Source organism: Saimiri boliviensis, chromosome 1 (assembly GCF_048565385.1).
Source record: "Saimiri boliviensis isolate mSaiBol1 chromosome 1, mSaiBol1.pri, whole genome shotgun sequence".
Lineage (NCBI taxonomy): Eukaryota > Metazoa > Chordata > Mammalia > Primates > Cebidae > Saimiri > Saimiri boliviensis.
The window spans coordinates 175,402,599-175,420,310 of NC_133449.1; the positions used below are offsets into that span (position 1 = coordinate 175,402,599).

The 17,712-nt window shown below is 40.7% G+C and overlaps 2 protein-coding genes across 5 annotated transcripts in view; both read right to left on the reverse strand.

Annotated features, from left to right (window-relative positions):
- Positions 1-11,435, reverse strand: part of CATSPER3 (cation channel sperm associated 3) — a 62,118-nt gene extending 50,683 nt beyond the window's left edge. For 2 of the 3 annotated variants that reach the window (XM_074381395.1, XM_010338622.3), the window contains exon 1: positions 4,189-6,159. In XM_074381395.1, the coding sequence (XP_074237496.1) occupies positions 4,189-4,524 (336 nt within the window). In that variant the 5' untranslated portion in view covers positions 4,525-6,159. The other variant, XM_074381397.1, reaches the window with a different exon arrangement.
- Positions 11,436-11,542: 107 nt separating this feature from the next.
- Positions 11,543-17,712, reverse strand: part of PCBD2 (pterin-4 alpha-carbinolamine dehydratase 2) — a 55,332-nt gene continuing 49,162 nt past the window's right edge. For both annotated transcript variants that reach the window (XM_039467378.2, XM_074381425.1), the window contains 2 exons: positions 14,652-14,732; positions 11,543-13,258 (listed from right to left, as the gene is read on the reverse strand). In XM_039467378.2, the coding sequence (XP_039323312.1) occupies positions 13,163-13,258; positions 14,652-14,732 (177 nt within the window). In that variant the 3' untranslated portion in view covers positions 11,543-13,162. The remainder of the gene's footprint in view (positions 13,259-14,651; positions 14,733-17,712) is intronic.

The window sequence follows — 17,712 nt, forward strand, 5'->3', positions numbered from 1 at the left end:
GGGAATCAGAGGATTCAGTTTCCTCAATTTGTCTCTTTCCCTGACCCCTGTTGAGTCTTATACTTAACATGATGTTCCACAGTCCATAACCAGTCTCTGTGGAATCGTGGTGTGGAATTCACTGCCATACTAACATGTTCACAGAAGTGGTGCCAAGTGGATCTGACACATTTTAAGTATTAATTGTAGTATCCCATCAGCTCAACTGCTTCTGATACCATACTACGTTTATGCTAACCTTTTCACCCCCAAGAAGGATATTTGTAATTTATCTTAAAGATACGAAGAGTGTATCTTTAACCTTTTCACTGTAAAATAAACACACATATACAACCACATGAACAAATACATAGCTCAATAAATTATTTCAAGGCCAATATCCCTGTAACTACCACCTAGGTCAAGAAGTAGAACTCTGTCATCCCAGAAGCCCCTCATGTACCCCATATCCCAATTACAACTTCCCCCCCCCTCCAAAATTAATGACTATCCAAATTTTTATAGTAATTCCTTGCATTTCTTTATAGATAAAAACCCACGTATGTATCCCTAGAACTAATAAGTAGTCTTGCCATTTTATAAATTTTTAAAATTCTGGTGTGTCTTTTAAGTCTCCTATTCCTTTTCTCTTCCCTTACAATTTACCTGTTAAAGAAACTGGGGAGCTTGACTTGTAAAATCTCCCAGTCTGGATTTTGCTGAGTTGCGCTCATGGTACAGCTCAGCATATCCCTCTGTCCTCCATATTTCCTGATCTCCTGGGCAAGATTAGAGGTGCTGTTCTTTTATAGATGGCACATAAATTCTGGTTGTCTCTTTTTATGATGGTAGCAGCCACGGATGCTCAGTGCCTAGATCAATTACTTCCTAGGGCATTGAAAAACTGTAATATTACATCATTTCTTTTTTATTTATTAAGGGGGACACATCTATAAAAAGATGTTTCCCCTCACCTACTGTATGCTTACTCAGTACTGCAGTTCACATAAGGTCAGTAATGCTTGATTCTCTCCCTTAATTTAGTAATTATCAAGATAAAGGATTAGTTCCTTATCATCCTCCAAAAGTGGACAGTTTATTTTGGGGTGTCTTATAAACTCATAGATTATTTGGTGAGTTTCAATACATGGTAATTATTATTATTATTGGAGCTCAAACTGTCCCATCTTTGGTCAGTAGGAACCTCTTCACATAGTCTCCTAAGCCTTTTGACATGGCCCCAGTAGTCTTTGATAGCTTCCTTGCTATGTCTATGACAAGATAATCCTGGCTCATCTGGTATACCTCCTGCCCTAGACCTGGAATTGGTTATTTATCAAAGAAGTTTCTGGTTCTCTCTTCCGTGAGTATCCTGGTTCTTAAGAATACAGGGGATGACAGAAATAAACTGTCCCATAATTGCTCAATTGTCCTATCTTGTATTTCACACATACAAGTCTCAGAATAACACTACTAATAGTGTTCCCACTAAATTGATTACTGAAAATTATTTTAAAACTTTTTATATTGGTTTTCCCCATTGTCTCCCATTTTTTAGTCATACTCTATCTTCACTGTCAGAAGATACATTCATTATATACTATATTCTCTCTGTTAAAGCACAATTAATATCAGTTCCACAAATAACTACATACTTAATGCTCATCTTCAGTCCTAACGTTGATGCTTCTCTAGTCATTTTGGTTTGCTCAAACTTATTATTTAGTAAATTACTGAGGAAGGGCTCATAGAAACAATATTCCCCAAGTTTTTGAATATTGATGAATTTGTGTCCTTGATACTCGAAAGTTAGTTTTTCTGATCTAAAACTCTTGGTTCTCATTTTCTTTAAGTATCTTACATATGTAACTCTATTTTCTTTTGGCATATTATTTTACCATAGCAAAGTCTGATGATAAGTAACTGTCTTCTTATAAGCCACACTGCCTTGATACCGATAGTTTCCTTAACCCCCTTTATCCTTTAAAATCCAGTAATTTTACTAGAGTATGTTTTGGTGTTTATTGTTCAAAGTCCATATTCTCAGGTATGCAATGTGTGCTCTTTCAACACATAGTTTCAAGCCTTTAGTTTCAGGTAACTTTTCGTGGATGATAGATTTCAGCATCTGTTTTGTTCCTTTGCTTTGTTTCTGTTTTGTTTCAAATTCAGGGGCTCCTATTTTGTCCTTATCCTGGATTTTTCTTCTCCATCTTCAATGTTCATCATTTTCTCTTGACTCCTTTTCATCTCTTCATTTCTTATTGACTTAAAAAATGTCCTACATTTAATCCTATATTTATCTTAAGCTATTAACTGCTGCAATTAATTGCTCTTAGTCTATTTTAGTCTTCATTTTTGAAATTTTTATTTTTTATCCATGCAGTGCAAGAACTTTTTTTTAATTTTTCATTTCTAATTCTTTCCTGAGTTTTGTCTTTTCACTTCTGTTCTTTCCTATCTTAAATCACTTTCTTAAATATGTGGCTTGTTTTAAAGTCGTATGCCACAGTCTTTCCTGTTTTGTAGGCATGTCATTGTGGTGGGCTTTCATTGTCTACAGGTTAAGTATCTCTTATCTGAAATGCTTGGGAACAGAAGTGTTTCAGATTTCAAATTTTTTAGATTTTGGAATATCTGCATTCTCTTTACCGGTGGAGCAACTCACATCTGAAAATCTGAAATACAAAATGCTCCAGTAAGCATTTCCTTTGAGTGTCATGTCAGTAGTGCTCTGAATGTTTTAAATTTTGGAGCACTTCAGATTCCAGATTTTCAAATTCAGGATGCTCAACCTGTATAAGGGTATTACGCTCTCCCTTACTCTCTTTTTTCTTAAAGTAATTGTGTATGAGACTTTATTGCAATCCTTTTTTTTTTCCCTAAAAACACAACTATAGCAGCATCAATCCTTTTCTATTGTGCTGTTTTACATAAAATTAGTTTTCTTGAACTTTTAGAAGATGGTATGGTTCTAACCTCACTGAGCTCATTCTTCTGCTTTTGTGCTGTGTTTAAAAAAATTCTGAGGTTCCCTGGTTCCATTCCCCTCCTCCCATTTTATCTGAACCTTCTCTTCCTTCATCTCTGTATCTCCAACCTGCTGTTTTCATTCCATTTCCAATGTTTATCCTATCTGTGGGATCCTGTCTTTAAAGAGAGTTCTGGCTGGTCAGCTTTAAAAGTTCATAGCATCTGCTGCTCTAGCCCCTTCAAAAATTACCAGGAACCTCTTGATCTAGCCCAGTATTGGACAAGGCAATACCCTTTTTGATATCAAATGCTGTTCTCACATCAGCCCATCACATTTTTAATGAATACATACTAGCATCCCTCTGTTTCTTCTCCCACAAGGCTAATACTAATGCAGCTCTTGTGGCTTGTAGTAAGGAAACTAACTAGTTTTGCTGCGAAAGGTGCCTGTGGGTTCTTGGCTTTGCTATATAGTTGATCCAGTTTTTTTGGTTGGTTGGTTGGTTGGTTGGCTGGTTGGCTGGTTGGCTGGTTGGCTGCGACAAGGTCTCACTCTGTTGCCCAGGCTAGAGTGCAGTGGTGCAATCATAGTTCACTGCAGCCTCAAACTCCCAGGCTCTCCCACCTCAGTGTCTAGAGTAGCTGAGACTACAGGTGTGCACCACCATGCCCAACGTTTTTTTAAATAGAGATGGGGGTCCCACTTTGTTGCCCAGGCTTGCTCTGTTTTTGAGAGGAGATTTCAAGGAGACTTAAAAACCATGTCACTGACCAGGCACACTGGCTCATGCCTGTAATCCCAGCACTTTGAGAGGCCAAGGCAGGTGGATCACTTGAAGTCAGGAGTTCAAGACCAGCCTGGCCAACATGGCAAGACCCCATCTCTACTAAAAATACAAAAATTACCTGGGTGTGCTGATGTGTATCTATAATCCAAACTACTTGGGAGGCTGATGCAGGAGAATCTCTTGAACCCGGGAGGCAGAAGTTGCTCCCTGAGCCAAGATAGCGCCACTGCACTCCAGCTTAGGTAACAGGGCGAGACTCCATCTCAAAAAAAAAAAAAAAAAAAAAAAAGTCACCACTGCTGCTCTTGTCACCCTCTTCCCAGATTTTAGAGTATTTTTAGAATTCTACAGAAAATTTCTGGAAATAAAATACCTTTAAAATCTTATAATGTTTCCAGAAATAAAGCATCTTTCAAAAAAAGAAAATTGATCCATTTTGTCTGCTTACCTCAAGAAGTCTGAACAAGCGGTACCTGATTTCATAACTGGTCCACAAGGCCGTAAAAAAGGCATTCGATCCGACAGCACTAATCATAATTATCTTAAAGAAATCGCTCATTGTGACTCTCTTCACAAATGCCCGAAACTCATCATCTTTCCGCCTGTCAAAAAGTTGAATATAAAGTATGGTTATGGCGCTACAGAGCTGGATGCCCACATAATACACACCTTTTTGCAGGGACAAGGCTCTGCTTTCTCCCTTCTGTGAATATAAATGTACATACACTTTTACATAGCAATGAAATGTTGAATAAATGACCCCTGAAATACATATGATGATCATGGATACTCTGTCCCCACTCAGTTACTCAGTTCCCTTTCCCTGGACCTCTGAAAAAGAATGGTCACCACTCCTTCTCCAGCAAAACAAAGTGTCATCTTCCTTTATTCACTCAACAAATCTTTACTGAGTGGCAACTACATACCAAGCAATATAGTAGGCACTGGGAACACAGTGTGAGCAAGACTAAATATTGCCAGTCTACTAAGCAAAATTGATAATCATAAGATATCACCCATACACATGCTCACATCAATAATAAAAAACTGAACACCCCAAGAGAAAATGGGCACACACCTATTCATGAAATAAATACCAAAGACCAATAAACTTCGCCAGACATGTTCTATAGCAATACTAGTCAGGGAGATGCACCATTATTTTTGTTTATAAAATTAGCAAAGACTTGAACATGGTAAGATCTAATGCTGGCAAGAGTGTAGTATGATTTTGCACTGTCCAAAACTGCCAGAGGCATGAAAACTGACCAGCTTTTTTGAAAAGCCTTAGAACCATTCATTCTCTGACCCAAGAGAATACAACCTGAAATGAAGTAACTTCAACTAAAAATGTCTCAGCATTATTTCCAGTACTGAGAAGCTTGAAAACAATTTAAACATTTAACAAAAAGGACTGGGTAAATATTTGTGGTATGTCCGTCTCTTGAAATATAGGCACTAAAATATGTCTATGCATTTTTCAGGATTTAGAAAAGTGTTTACAATCCATTTTTATATCTTGTTTTGTTTTGTGTGCAACAAAACACAAAAACCAAAGATACAAAATTATCTGTTCAAAATTATCTCACCTGTGCAAAAATGAGTAAAAAAAAAAAAATCAGCAGGAAATATGCCAAAATGTTAACAGTGTTTGTCTATGGATGGTGAGGTTACAGACAATTCTTTTTCCTGTTTATTTCCATTTATCTGTGCTTTGCAATTTTTCTCAAAGAGCAAATTACTGTTTCCCATTATATGTTACAAATGAATACATTCTCATAATAGTTTAAAAATATGGAATAGATATTCTTTTTTTTTGAGACAGAGTCTCACTCTGTCACCCAGGCTGGAGTGCGGGGGTGGTGCAATCTCAGCTCACTGCAACCTCCACCCCCACAGGTCCAAGCGACTCTCCTAACTCAGCCTCCCAAGTAGCTAGGACTACAGATGCACACCGCCACTCCTGGCTAATTTTTGTATTTTTAGTAGAGATGGGGTTTTGCCATGTTGGCCAGGGCTAGTCTCAAACTCCTGACCTCAAGTGATCTGCCCACCTCGGCAGGTGTGAGCCACTGTACCCGGTCAGAATAGATATACTTTTCTAATATATTAAGATATATAATTTTCACTATCTGATTTGAGATGGGATCTACTACCAAAAAAAAAAAAAAAAAAAGAAAAGAAAAGCCTTGAGATTATCTGACAGTCATTAATAGAAAAGGACAAAACTGAGTTAAACTGGTCATTCAAGTCTACAGGGCATGCCAACCTCGTTGATCACAGAAACCAAATTGTCAAGGACATGCAACTTATTTTGGTAAGCAGACAAGCGTCTGAGGGAAGAGGCTGAGCGAACACCAACACCCTGCCCTCACACTTCTGCTTGCACGTTTCTTAACAGGTAACAGAGATAGAGAATATTTACTTAAATTTCTTGAATGCTGGGCAAAATTCCATCGATTTAGCAACCAGTGAACTAGAAATGACTTTCAACAGGCTCTGGTGACTGTGTTGAGACATTTGCCAAATTTCCAACTTTCATTCCTTGCTTTTATCATCCAACAGAAAATCTCTGCTTAGGGATTCTCCTTAGCATCTGGATTCTGAGAGGCAGCGGAGAAGGGTCCACAAAGGGAATCCTTGCTTTATGAGGTCACTCTTGGGCATTCTGTTGCTTTACCAGTCTGAGGCCCCTGAAGTGGGGAGCTCCCCAGTTGGTCTATCATGAATTCTCTTGTCCCAAAGAGACTGAGTGCTTCCATTCAACAAAAAGGCTATGGGCATCCACGTTATGCAGAATCATGAGGCTCTGGGTTAAAGCTGGAAGTCACGGCCGGGCGCGGTGGCTCAAGCCTGTAATCCCAGCACTTTGGGAGGCCGAGGCGGGTGGATCACAAGGTCAAGAGATCGAGACCATCCTGGTCAACATGGTGAAACCCCATCTCTACTAAAAATACAAAAAAAAAAATTAGCTGGGCATGGTGGCACGTGCCTGTAATCCCAGCTACTCAGGAGGCTGAGGCAGGAGAATTGCCTGAACCCAGGAGGCAGAGGTTGCGGTGAGCCGAGATCGCGCCATTGCACTCCAGCCTGGGTAACAAGAACGAAACTCAGTCTCAAAAAAAAAAAAAAAGCTGGAAGTCACTAGAAACAGACCACACAAAGGCCCTCCCTTCAAGAAGCGCCCCCAGCTGATTGATACAGGCCCTTGGTAATGTGCTAGAAAAAGTTACGGATCATATAAGAAGGGAAAGAAAAGTTCTCTGGGCTCTAAGGAAAAAGAGAGCACATCCAGGGCCCAGCCACTGGAAACACTTGGAAGGACAAGAAAAGACTGTGATGGGTTTGACTTAGAACAAAAGAAAAATTATAATCCCAGCAACTTGGGAGGCTAAGATAGCAGGATCACTTGAGACCAGGAGTTTGAGATCAGCCTGGGCAACATAGTGAGACCCCCATCTCTAAAAAAAAAAGTAAGAAATAAAAATTAGCGGCAGCGTGTGGTGGCTCACACCTGTAATCCCAGAACTTTGGGAGGCAGAGGCAAGCAGATCAACTGAGGTCAGTAGTTCGAGACTAGCCTGGCCAACATGGTGAAACCCTGTGTCTACTAAAAAATACATAAAAATCAGCCAGGCATGGTGGCAGGTGCCTATAATCCCAGCTACTCAGGAGGCTGAGACAGAAGAATCACTTGAACCCAGGAGGTGGAGATTGCAGTGAGCCAAGATCACACCACTGCACTCCAGCCTGGGCAACAAAAGCAAAACTCCATCTCAAAAAAAAAGAGAAATTAGCCATGGGAGGTTGAGGCAGGAGGATCGCTTGAGCCCTGGAGTTCAAGACAAGCCTGGGCAACATAGTGAGACTGTCTCTATAAAAAATAAAAATAAAAATAAATTAAGTGGGTGTGGTGGCATGCACCTGTGGGAGGTTGAGGTGGGAGGATCACTTAAGTCCAGGAGTTGGAGGTTATAATGAGCTGTGATCACATCACTGCACTCCAGCCTGCATGAAAGAATGAGACCCCGTCTCTTAAAAAAAAAAAAAAGGAGATATTATATTACATAAATCCTGAGTTGGCTAACTGCAGGCATGGAATGTGCACATATAAACCACCTAGACAGAATATAAAGAATGAGCCCATGAGGCAGGGATGTTTTAAGTACAAAAGCGATAGGGATTTTTACTCTATTCAACTCTCAAGATTAATATATTTTCCTCACTCACCTTCTCCTAACTCCTTTGGCTTTCAAGAGAAATCAAGACAGTGACATCTGGGTAGCCCTGTGTTGTACTAAATGTTCAGTGGCTAAACTGATCAGTTTCCTGGACAACAAAGTTCTTGGTCCATAAGAAAAGGAGGTAACCACCACATCGCCTCTGCTGTCCCTGGTGTTCCACAAGTATATATGACCACTTGTGGTAGGAAAATACTTTTATGGGCAACCAATAAACTGAACTGGGAAATAACATCTTATGTACTCATTTTTTCCATTTAAAATCATCAACAGCAAAGTTTTAAGAATCACTGGGATTCATGTCCCCATGATTCAAACTTTAGCCCCATCTTCTCCCTTTACATTCATTCTCTCAGGGATCAGCTTCTCCTATAACTCCTGCTGTATCCTTTAGTTATATGCCCCTAATGTTTCAGGGCTCCTGCCCAACATCCATCCACAGGAGGCTCCTGGGGCAGCTGCTCCAAGAGAGCCCACATCAGTTCTCCATCTGTTTCCACCTACCCTGATATGTCACTGTGTCCAATCCCCTAGGGTACACAGAAGGCCCTCAGTAAGCATATGCTGTATGAATATGAAAAATAATGGCATCAGGATCCCTGTGCTCACTCTCATAGCTAGGCATGGCAGGATTTCATCGCCATGAAACTCAGCAGTACACGTTTGTGACTTCCCTCCTTAAGCACCAAAGCATACTTTCACAGAAAAATAGAAAAGAGATGTAAAAAGTAAAGAATTCTTTCGTGCCGCTTGGAGAGGTGAGGGAAGGTAGCCCAGTCAAAGCAACAAAGAGCCCAGTTGTTCTTGGTGGACTATATCAGCACAACCACACAGATGAATGCTGTTTCTGAAGCTACTGATGAAGACTTTAGTCTGGAAATGAAACTCCAGCTGGGTGAGTGGAAAGCAACAGGAAATCAGAGGTGACAAGGTGATCCAGGGCCTACTGAAATCATCCCTATCTTCTCATGGATTGGTGGGCAGGGCAGGCATCCTGGGATGAGAAGCCCAAGGGCCATCCCCAGTGCCCTTTCAGCAGTAACTCACACTCTGCGTGACCTGGGTAGTACCACGTCAGCCACAGATAGCCGGGGAGAGTCAGCAATTGGCAGGCGCGGCAGCTCGGTGACTCTGACATCCTCTGGACGGTGTGATTCATTTACTAGTCCTGAGTAACTGGCATTGAAACACAAAGCTCACATATGATGGCCAAACCCTATTACAGCTCCTGATGTCTCACAGAAAACTTTGCAAAGCTGAAAGCTACAGAGTCCAACTTTAAGTATGTTTCTAAATGCTGAATCAGAAAATGTACAGAGTGCTCCTACTCTCCCTACTGGTCCAATAGTTCAATACATTAATGGAGGCAGGCTTGTGTCCAAATAAAATGTACATGTTGCTGCTTTTTGTCTATAGCAAAAACATAAACAGTCATGCTTAAGCTATTTGTCCCAAGGTTTCCTAAATTCTATCAATGTCAGAAAGTAACTATTATTTTCAGAACTTTCATTAACTTCATTGTAGAAAAGGACATCGTCAACCATGTTGGCCCCAGTTTACTAGCTGTGGAAGTCATGCATGGGGTCATAGGTCATGTCTGTTTAACTCCTCTCCAGCACTCATTTAGAAAGAAAAGAGAGGGAAGCCAAAGCTTACCACATGAGAGAAACCAGTGCCATCATGCAAAGTTTGGAAGAGACGGGAACTTGGGGCCTCCAACAGCGACAGTGTCTCTTTTAAGTTGAAACGTGAGTTACTCGAAGCAAGTCTGGTGTTTCATTCTGTCGGAATTGACGACCATGAGGATTTCCATGGACTTCGGATATGGGATCTTTGATTCTATAGTAAAGTCTTTGACTTCCAGCAGATGCAGGGACCCTTAACATAGACCTTATGTCATACCCTCATATAGGTGATATCTAGCAACTTCATTCTCAGGTCTTCACCACAGGTCTTCATCAGGTCTCATGAACCACATCCTGCTTTCTCCGCTGTGCTACACATGACACGTGTTAACACAGCCATCAAGTTTAGACTCTCAGACTTCCACTCACAAAAGAGGAAAAGGGTTCCATGTAGGGTATGGTAAAACAAGTTAAATGACACCACAGGAAGCAAACAAACAAATCCAGAAGGCAAAATGTTCTACAGCACAACTGATCCAGTTTTTACAATAAATAAATTACATGGGGAAATGGGGAAGGGAGAGGAGCTTGCCCCAGATCAAGAGACTAAAGAGACACAACAACCAGATACAATGAGTGGGCTTCATATAGATCCTGGGTTTGAACCAAACTACTGTCCAAAGACGATCATGACCTTCAGTACGATTTGATTTTTGCCTAGGTATTAGGTGTAGCAAGGAATCATTTTGTTAGGTATAATAATGGTACTGTGGTTTATACAAGAAAATGACCATATTTTCAATATACTTACTGAAGGATATAGGGGTGAAATGATAAGCTATCTGGGATTTGCTTTTAAATACTTTAGCAAAGACGGAAACAGGGAAAATGAAGCAACTAGGACAAAATCTTGGTAGTGTTTATATCTGGGTAATCAATATATAAGGCTTCAATGTACTATTCATGTACTTTTGAATATGTTTAAATTTTTTCATGCTTAAAAAATTCATGTAAATCCAGGTGATGATTCTCAAAAGCAAATTGTTTAAAATTAACATTGAAAATTCAAGCACTTAACTAAAAATCTTTGGTAATAAAAAGTATAAAAGTCCCAAATCTATACTATCGGAAAGAGCTTATAAAAACATACAGCTTTGTCTTTTCCTTTGAAAGAATTCTAAGAACACAAGATCTAGTGCTAAGGGTCTGGATCCCCCGGCACCCAGAGAGCCTGGGTGGCTCTTTCCCACTTCCTCTCCCTGCACACCGCATGTCCACAGGGCAACTGACCATACCTGCCTCTCCCTGGCCAGCAAAACTAGCCAGGAACTGGCTTCAGAGAGCTCAGCCTCTGTGCCATGTTCCCGTACATTTCTCAGGTTTGGGATAAGGATGACATGGAGCAGGGAAGGTTTGCTTGTTGTAACAATGAATGATTTCTCTGGCCTCTAAAGAGAAGTGGGTTACAAAGACAATCTTTGTTAAATTCCACTACCATGATGCTTCCAGGGACTAACAATGCTTCTTGGATGGATATATCTGCATCATAATCTCATTAGTGGTACATTCCTGAATTCCTTCAAAGAACATTCTTATTACAGTTTTTAAATATTAGATTACCTGATACTCCTTTTTACATCCGTCAGTGACATATGGAGTAGGCAGAGCTCACTACTGAATAATACCCAAGTAGCTTCTAGCTTCAGTGGCTGTAGACCCTCAGTTCAGGAGTCACAACATGCAAACGATGGGGGAAAAATGACCCTTAGTTCCTCCTTAACTCAGTAAGTCAAATAACGAACTGGTGAGTTGGTTACTGTAACAGTAAATCTTGTATTGCCACTCATTCCTGGAAGCCACAGACAAGATACTTGTCCTTTCTTTCAACTCTCTGTTGAAAGAGAAAAGTAAAGAAAACACACCAAGATAGCTCACGCAATTTTTATGACTTGTTTAATCTAATTAATTACTTAAGTAGTAACAGCAGCTAAAATCAAATCAACTTTAGCTTCATAAAAATTGCTATGGGGCTAGGCTCAGTGGCTCACGCCTGTAATTCCAGCATTTTGGGAGGCCAAGGCAGGAAGATCATTTGAGCCCAGGCGTTCAAGACCAGCCTGAGCAACATGTTGAGACTCCATCTTGTATAATTATTAAAAATAAATAAATAAATGAAAATTTAAAAATATGACACAGTGGTTGATGCCTGTAATCCCAACATTTTGGGAGGCCAAGGCAAGGGAATCACTCGAGGCCAGAAGTTCTAGACCAGCCATGGCCGCATAATAAGACCCTGTCTCCACAAAAAAGCTTAGAAAATAAGCCAGGTGTGGTGGTGCATGCCTGTACTTGCAGCTACTCAGGATACTGAGGTGGGAGGATCACTTGCACCTGAGAGGTCAAGGCTATAGTAGGCCATGGTGGCACCACCTCACTCCTGCCTGGGCAATAGAATAAGACTCCGTGTCAAAAACAAAACAAAAAAACAAACAAACCTGTTATAATGGCTGGGCATAATGGCTCACACCTGCAATCCCTGCACTTTGGGAGGCAGAGGTGGCAGGCTTGCTTGAGCCCTAGAGTTCAAGGCCAGCCTAGGCAACATGGGAGACCCCATCTCTACAAAAACTTTAAAAATTAGTCAGGCATGGTGGCACTTGCCTATAGTCCCAGCTACTCGGGAGACTGAGGAGGGAGAACTGCTTGAGCCCAGGAGGTTAAGGCTGCAGTGAACCGTGATCCCGCCACTGCACTCCAGCCTGGGTGGCAGAGCGAGACCCTATCTCAAACAAAACAAAAGAAGAATTGTTATATGAAGCTAAAACCCACTATTTGTAGAGTTCATAATTCTTTTTCCACCTTACAACTATTCTCCAACACAAAGCATTTGTAAAGTCACCAAAATTGCTTGAATTTCTGGGTTATAAAATGTCTGAATACTCTCCATCCCAATTTCTCGAATTTAAGAATGCCACTTCTGGCTGGGCACGGTGGCTCATGTCTGTAATCCCAGCACTTTGAGAGGCTGAAGCAGGTGGATTATGAGGTCAGGAGATTGAGACCATCTGGCCAAGATGGTAAAACCCCGACTCTATTAAAAATACAAAAACTAATTGGGTGTGGTGGCACGAGCCTGTAGTCCCATCTATTCAGGAGGCTGAGGCAGCAGAACCACTTGAACCCGGGAGGCAGAGGTTGCAGTTAGCTGAGATCAAGCCATTGCACTCCAGCCTGGGTGACAGTGTGAGTCTCTGTCTCAAAAACAAAAGAATGCCACTTCTCTTTTTGAATATTAATATAATGGCTTTTATCTTAGGTATATGATTAGACAGCATGAAAAATACCTCCAGTTCAAGTTTAAATCATTTTGTATTTAAGCATTGATTTTACCAAATGTAGTATACAAAGGCAAACTAAATTTATACAACTTAAATTGTTATTTTTCTTTTTTTGCCTCTAGATATGATGCCTTAAGGACAACTCAATTTGTTCACGTAAATTTCCTTCACTATACATTGCAGCTATGTACAAGATTTTACATGGATTTTGGAAGAAATCACACAGAAGCAGCTGCTTTTTCAATAAACTTGGCCAGCTTCACATCTTTTTTGGTCAGTTCACCACAGTCATGGGAGGTGAGCGTTATCTGGACCTAAGAAAAAGAAATGCAGTTTTTAAAACTCTGAGCAGCAAATCAAGGTTATTTTCCTTTGGTAGTTCAGAAGTCAGTCTATTATTCAACATTCATATTTGAGAATAGGGGGATTCAATGATTTAGAAAATACTACATTATGAATAAGCAAAACATTTCCAAACCCCGGTGAACTCCAGGAAACAGTCTACACCAGGCCTGGCTCAACAGTCACCTTGAAATAAAAAGTTTTCACACATCAAGCGGCAACGCAGCTGCCAGAATCTCAAATCTTGTTTCTTTAAATAAAAAGAGACTGAGGTTCCACCTGAACTCTCATTACTTTAATTACACCAACTATTTTTAGGCCACTGAGAAAAACCAACCTATCAAACGTTGTATCTTAGCAGGAATGTTTAAAAACCACATTTTGGCTGGGCACAGTGGCTCACACCTGTAATCCCAGCACTTTGGGAGGCCAAGACAGGCAAATCACCTGAGTTCAGGAGTTTGAGACCAGCCTGGCCAACATGGTGAAACCCCATCTGTACTAAAAATTACCCAGGTGTGGTAGTGGCAGAGGTTTCAGTGAGCACCACTGCACTCCAGCCTGGGCAACAGAGCCAGACTCCATCTCAAAAAAAAAAAAGCACATTTCCAAATTAAAGAAGTGGAGTGGGGGTAAGGGATGGAATGCTGTTTCTTGATGAACTGATTAAAAAGTAAAAGCAAAACGGCAAGCAAAGAGAAGCAACTAGGAAAGAAAAGTGTAACCTGGTATCAAGGTGCTCTGAATTATTCTAATAAGTCACATGAGAATTGTGAAATTCTTCTTTTTCAAAGATTTTCATAGAGAAGACTTCATAGAAATCTAGATTGTAAGACATTCCAAATGGCACGACCATAAAGGCAAGGACACTTCTGGAGGAACAAGGTTCATCTCATTGTGCCCCTCAAAACTTTTTAGTCTGCCCTTTGTTTTAAATAAGGTCAGTTCCTACACAGCATACTGAATTTAACTGTTTTCAAAGCACAGTTCTTGAGCAAATGTATTTCAACTATATAAATAAGGCTGTATCTATCTGAGTTGCTACCATTTCTTTCAATAATTTACCTTAAGTTTTGAAATGTATCAGCATGGCTGATACTCCAGTTTTAATTCAGGAGCCTCATTTGGCCCAACTTTCGCATATTAGCTTTAGAAGAAAGACAAGGATGAAAATAAAGAGCTTATTCATTGTTCTTAGGAGCAGGCCTGAAAATTTGTTACTAATTTGCAATAATACACAGGGATTCTGAGAGAAAGGATAAGGCTTTCTTAAGCACAGTGACATTTAGCTGCACAAGATGACAAGGAAAAAAGTTTATTAAACTCCATAATTAAAGTGATTCCCAAATAAGGCAGTTTAGTTACCTTGTTATATACATTGAACCATTCTGGATGATGATTCATCTTCTCTGCTTGTAGGGCAACTCGGGACATAAAGCCAAATGCCTGCATAAGATGAAGTCAAGAGTAATTACTGACATTGTCCTCCACCCTGAGCCTGAGAGACAAAACAGAGCAATTCAACCAAATAAAGACATGCAAGGATCCTTAGGGAAGCCGGTGGAAATCCAGTATGAAGGGACTGCTCTCTGCAGGCCCGGGGGCATGGTGCAGCAGGACTGTGACCCACTGCTGGATGGTGAAAAACTATCGGGTTCGAGTAAACAAACCAGGAAATTGGTCTCACCCAGTGACCCGTCTGGACTATTTAATTGTCCTCAGTATGAGACTCTACCAAACAGCACAGGAATAATTTCCCTTCAGCCCAGTGCTCTGGGTCTCACTACCTGGCTCCAAATATTAGGAGCCACTCTTCTTGCAGCTCTGCTCCTTTTGTTTTTAGTGATTGGGTTGCTAACTAAGGCAACCCACAAGACTACGGAAAAAGGTCTTCTGAGGGTGTCTTCAGCAAAAGCACCAGGAGAAATGAACAACTTCATCTCACCACCCAGGCAGGACAGGACCACATCAAAGACTACTGGTACTTAGAGTGAAGCAGAAGCCCGGCTTGCCTGCTTGGGTTCTTCCTGCTACTGCCCCACACTGCCATTTCAAGGTGACAGTGCACCCACCTCAGGGCGCAAGGCGAGCCAGGAAATGAGCAGAGGGCTGCAAACCGAGGCACACGACTAAGTGTGGACCGTGGGGCTCTGTCTTCATACCGCAGGGGGAGTGGAAACACTTTTGTTAAGCAGAAGGCAAACTTGTCTTGAGAAGAGGGAAAACAACTCATTTTTTTGTTTTTAATTTTTTATGAGGGTAACTGCAAACAATAGGAGAGTGTGTCTCTATTGTTCCAGAATGCAGAAATACTTGGTAAGACTCAGGGTAATGGCACATTAATTACAAAGTTAAGTAGAATTCACACGGCAATACCCATTACACCCACCTAAATAAATATTTAACTTCATTACCCCATCCAGAAAAACCAATATATTGTTAGTTGAGCTATGTTTTTTGCATCACCAAATGACCTAAGTGTGCATTTCCCAGTTACAGTGAGAAATACGGAAGATGCCATTTTAAATAACTCTGTATCATTCACTATGGTACCTCTCTCGGAGCCAATTTTATTTGGGATAAAGATTTCCATGTTGACATTTAAGGCCTAAAGATTTCCGTATAGGAAAAGGGAGGAAGTTCAAGCAGAATCCATTCAACAACATATGAGATTATCTGTGGAAAAACAATATTCACTCAGCCCTTCTGATTTCATAATCCAATTCTCTAGATTATGTGAAAAGAAGGGATAAACCAGGTGTGAAAGCCTCGTTTTTGTTTTTATAGAGACAAGGTCTCACTATATAGCCCAGGCTGGCAGAATGCAGTGGCTATTCACAGGCGCAATCATAGCTCACTGCAGCCTCAACCTCCTGAGCTCAAGGGATCACTCAAGGGATCCTCCTGCCTCAGCCTCCCAAGTAGCCACCATACCCGTCCATGAAAGTCTGTTCTAATAATTCAAACATAGAGTTAACCCATATTAAACAACGTATAAGGAGAATTTCTACACTGCCTATAATGCCTTATTCTTGTTTGGCATTAGAAGATGTACAAGACTAGTCAACATCACTGATAGACAGCAATACAATTGTTAAGGGCATGGTCTTTTGAGCCAGGGAGTCCTGGATTCAAATCCTGACTCTACCACTTAATTATCATGCAATAACCATGAGTATCAGTTTTCTTTTTTCTTTTTAAGACAGAGTCTCTCTCTGCTGCCCAGGCTGGAGTGCAGTGGGATGATCTCAGCTCACCACAGCCTTTGTCTACCAGGTTCAAATGATTCTTCTCAGCCTCCCAAATAGCTGGGATTACAGGAGCGCACCACCATGTCCAGCAAACTTTAATATTTTTAGTATAGACAGGGCTTTACCATGTTGGCCAGGCTGGTCTCAAACTCCTGGCCTGAAGTGATCTGCCTGCCTCAGTCTCCCAAAGTGCTGGGAATACAGGGGTGAGCCACCATGCCTGGCCCTCTCAGTTTTCTTATAAGTAAAATGGGGATAACAATTTTAAAAGTCATGTGATTACATTCTAATAAACAATGAGATACGTATATAAAGGTACTTAGCACAGCACTTGGTATAGAATAAAAAATGAATAATGGCACATACTGCTGTCACTTCTGCTTCTGGCCCAACTACGCAAGATAAACCTTACAAAATGCAATGAGCAGTGAAAAGCTCTCCATGGACTTGAGAATCTAAGAGTCTAGTTGTTGTCTCCCAGAAGAGTGGCTCTTTCCTTTTTCCAGTTGTCATGAATAGAGACTTGCAAATGTATACCAAACAAGCAGAAAATACACTGTGGGGTAACATCCTAATGCACACTGACTGGGGAAAGCAGCTTAACGGCAAGAAATTATGTGTGCACAATCAATGCCCAAGTTCTTACACCCTGTGGCCACAAGTTCTTTGAACCATGTCATTCTAAAATGTCTAAAGTGATGCCTAGAATTCCTTGCCTTTTCCCATTAGCCAAGTGGATTGAGTAGATGACTGGAACACAGTTAAAAGTGGTCCTCAAATCTTTGACCACTGGCATGCCATCAGTACACTAGCTAAATCTATCCCATCATAGATATAAGGCTTGAAAGGAAACACACCCACAGCCTAAGAGGCATACTGATAAAAGGAAAAGCATCTACCTACCACATCTACATACAATTAAAAAATTGTTAGACACATCAAAACACCCTCAAATTTGTATTTTCCTCAGCTCTGCATATCTCCCGTCTACTATCACATAATATTTGCATTTAACAGAATACTACAAAGCCTGATAAACCATTTACACAGGATTTATTCCTAATTCTTCCCTAGAGAAAAGAATACTCAATCTGCTCTGGAAGCAAAAAGACAACTCCATAATCCTTCTTCCATGTAACAGAACCAACCAATCCCCAAAATATTTACTTTTAAAC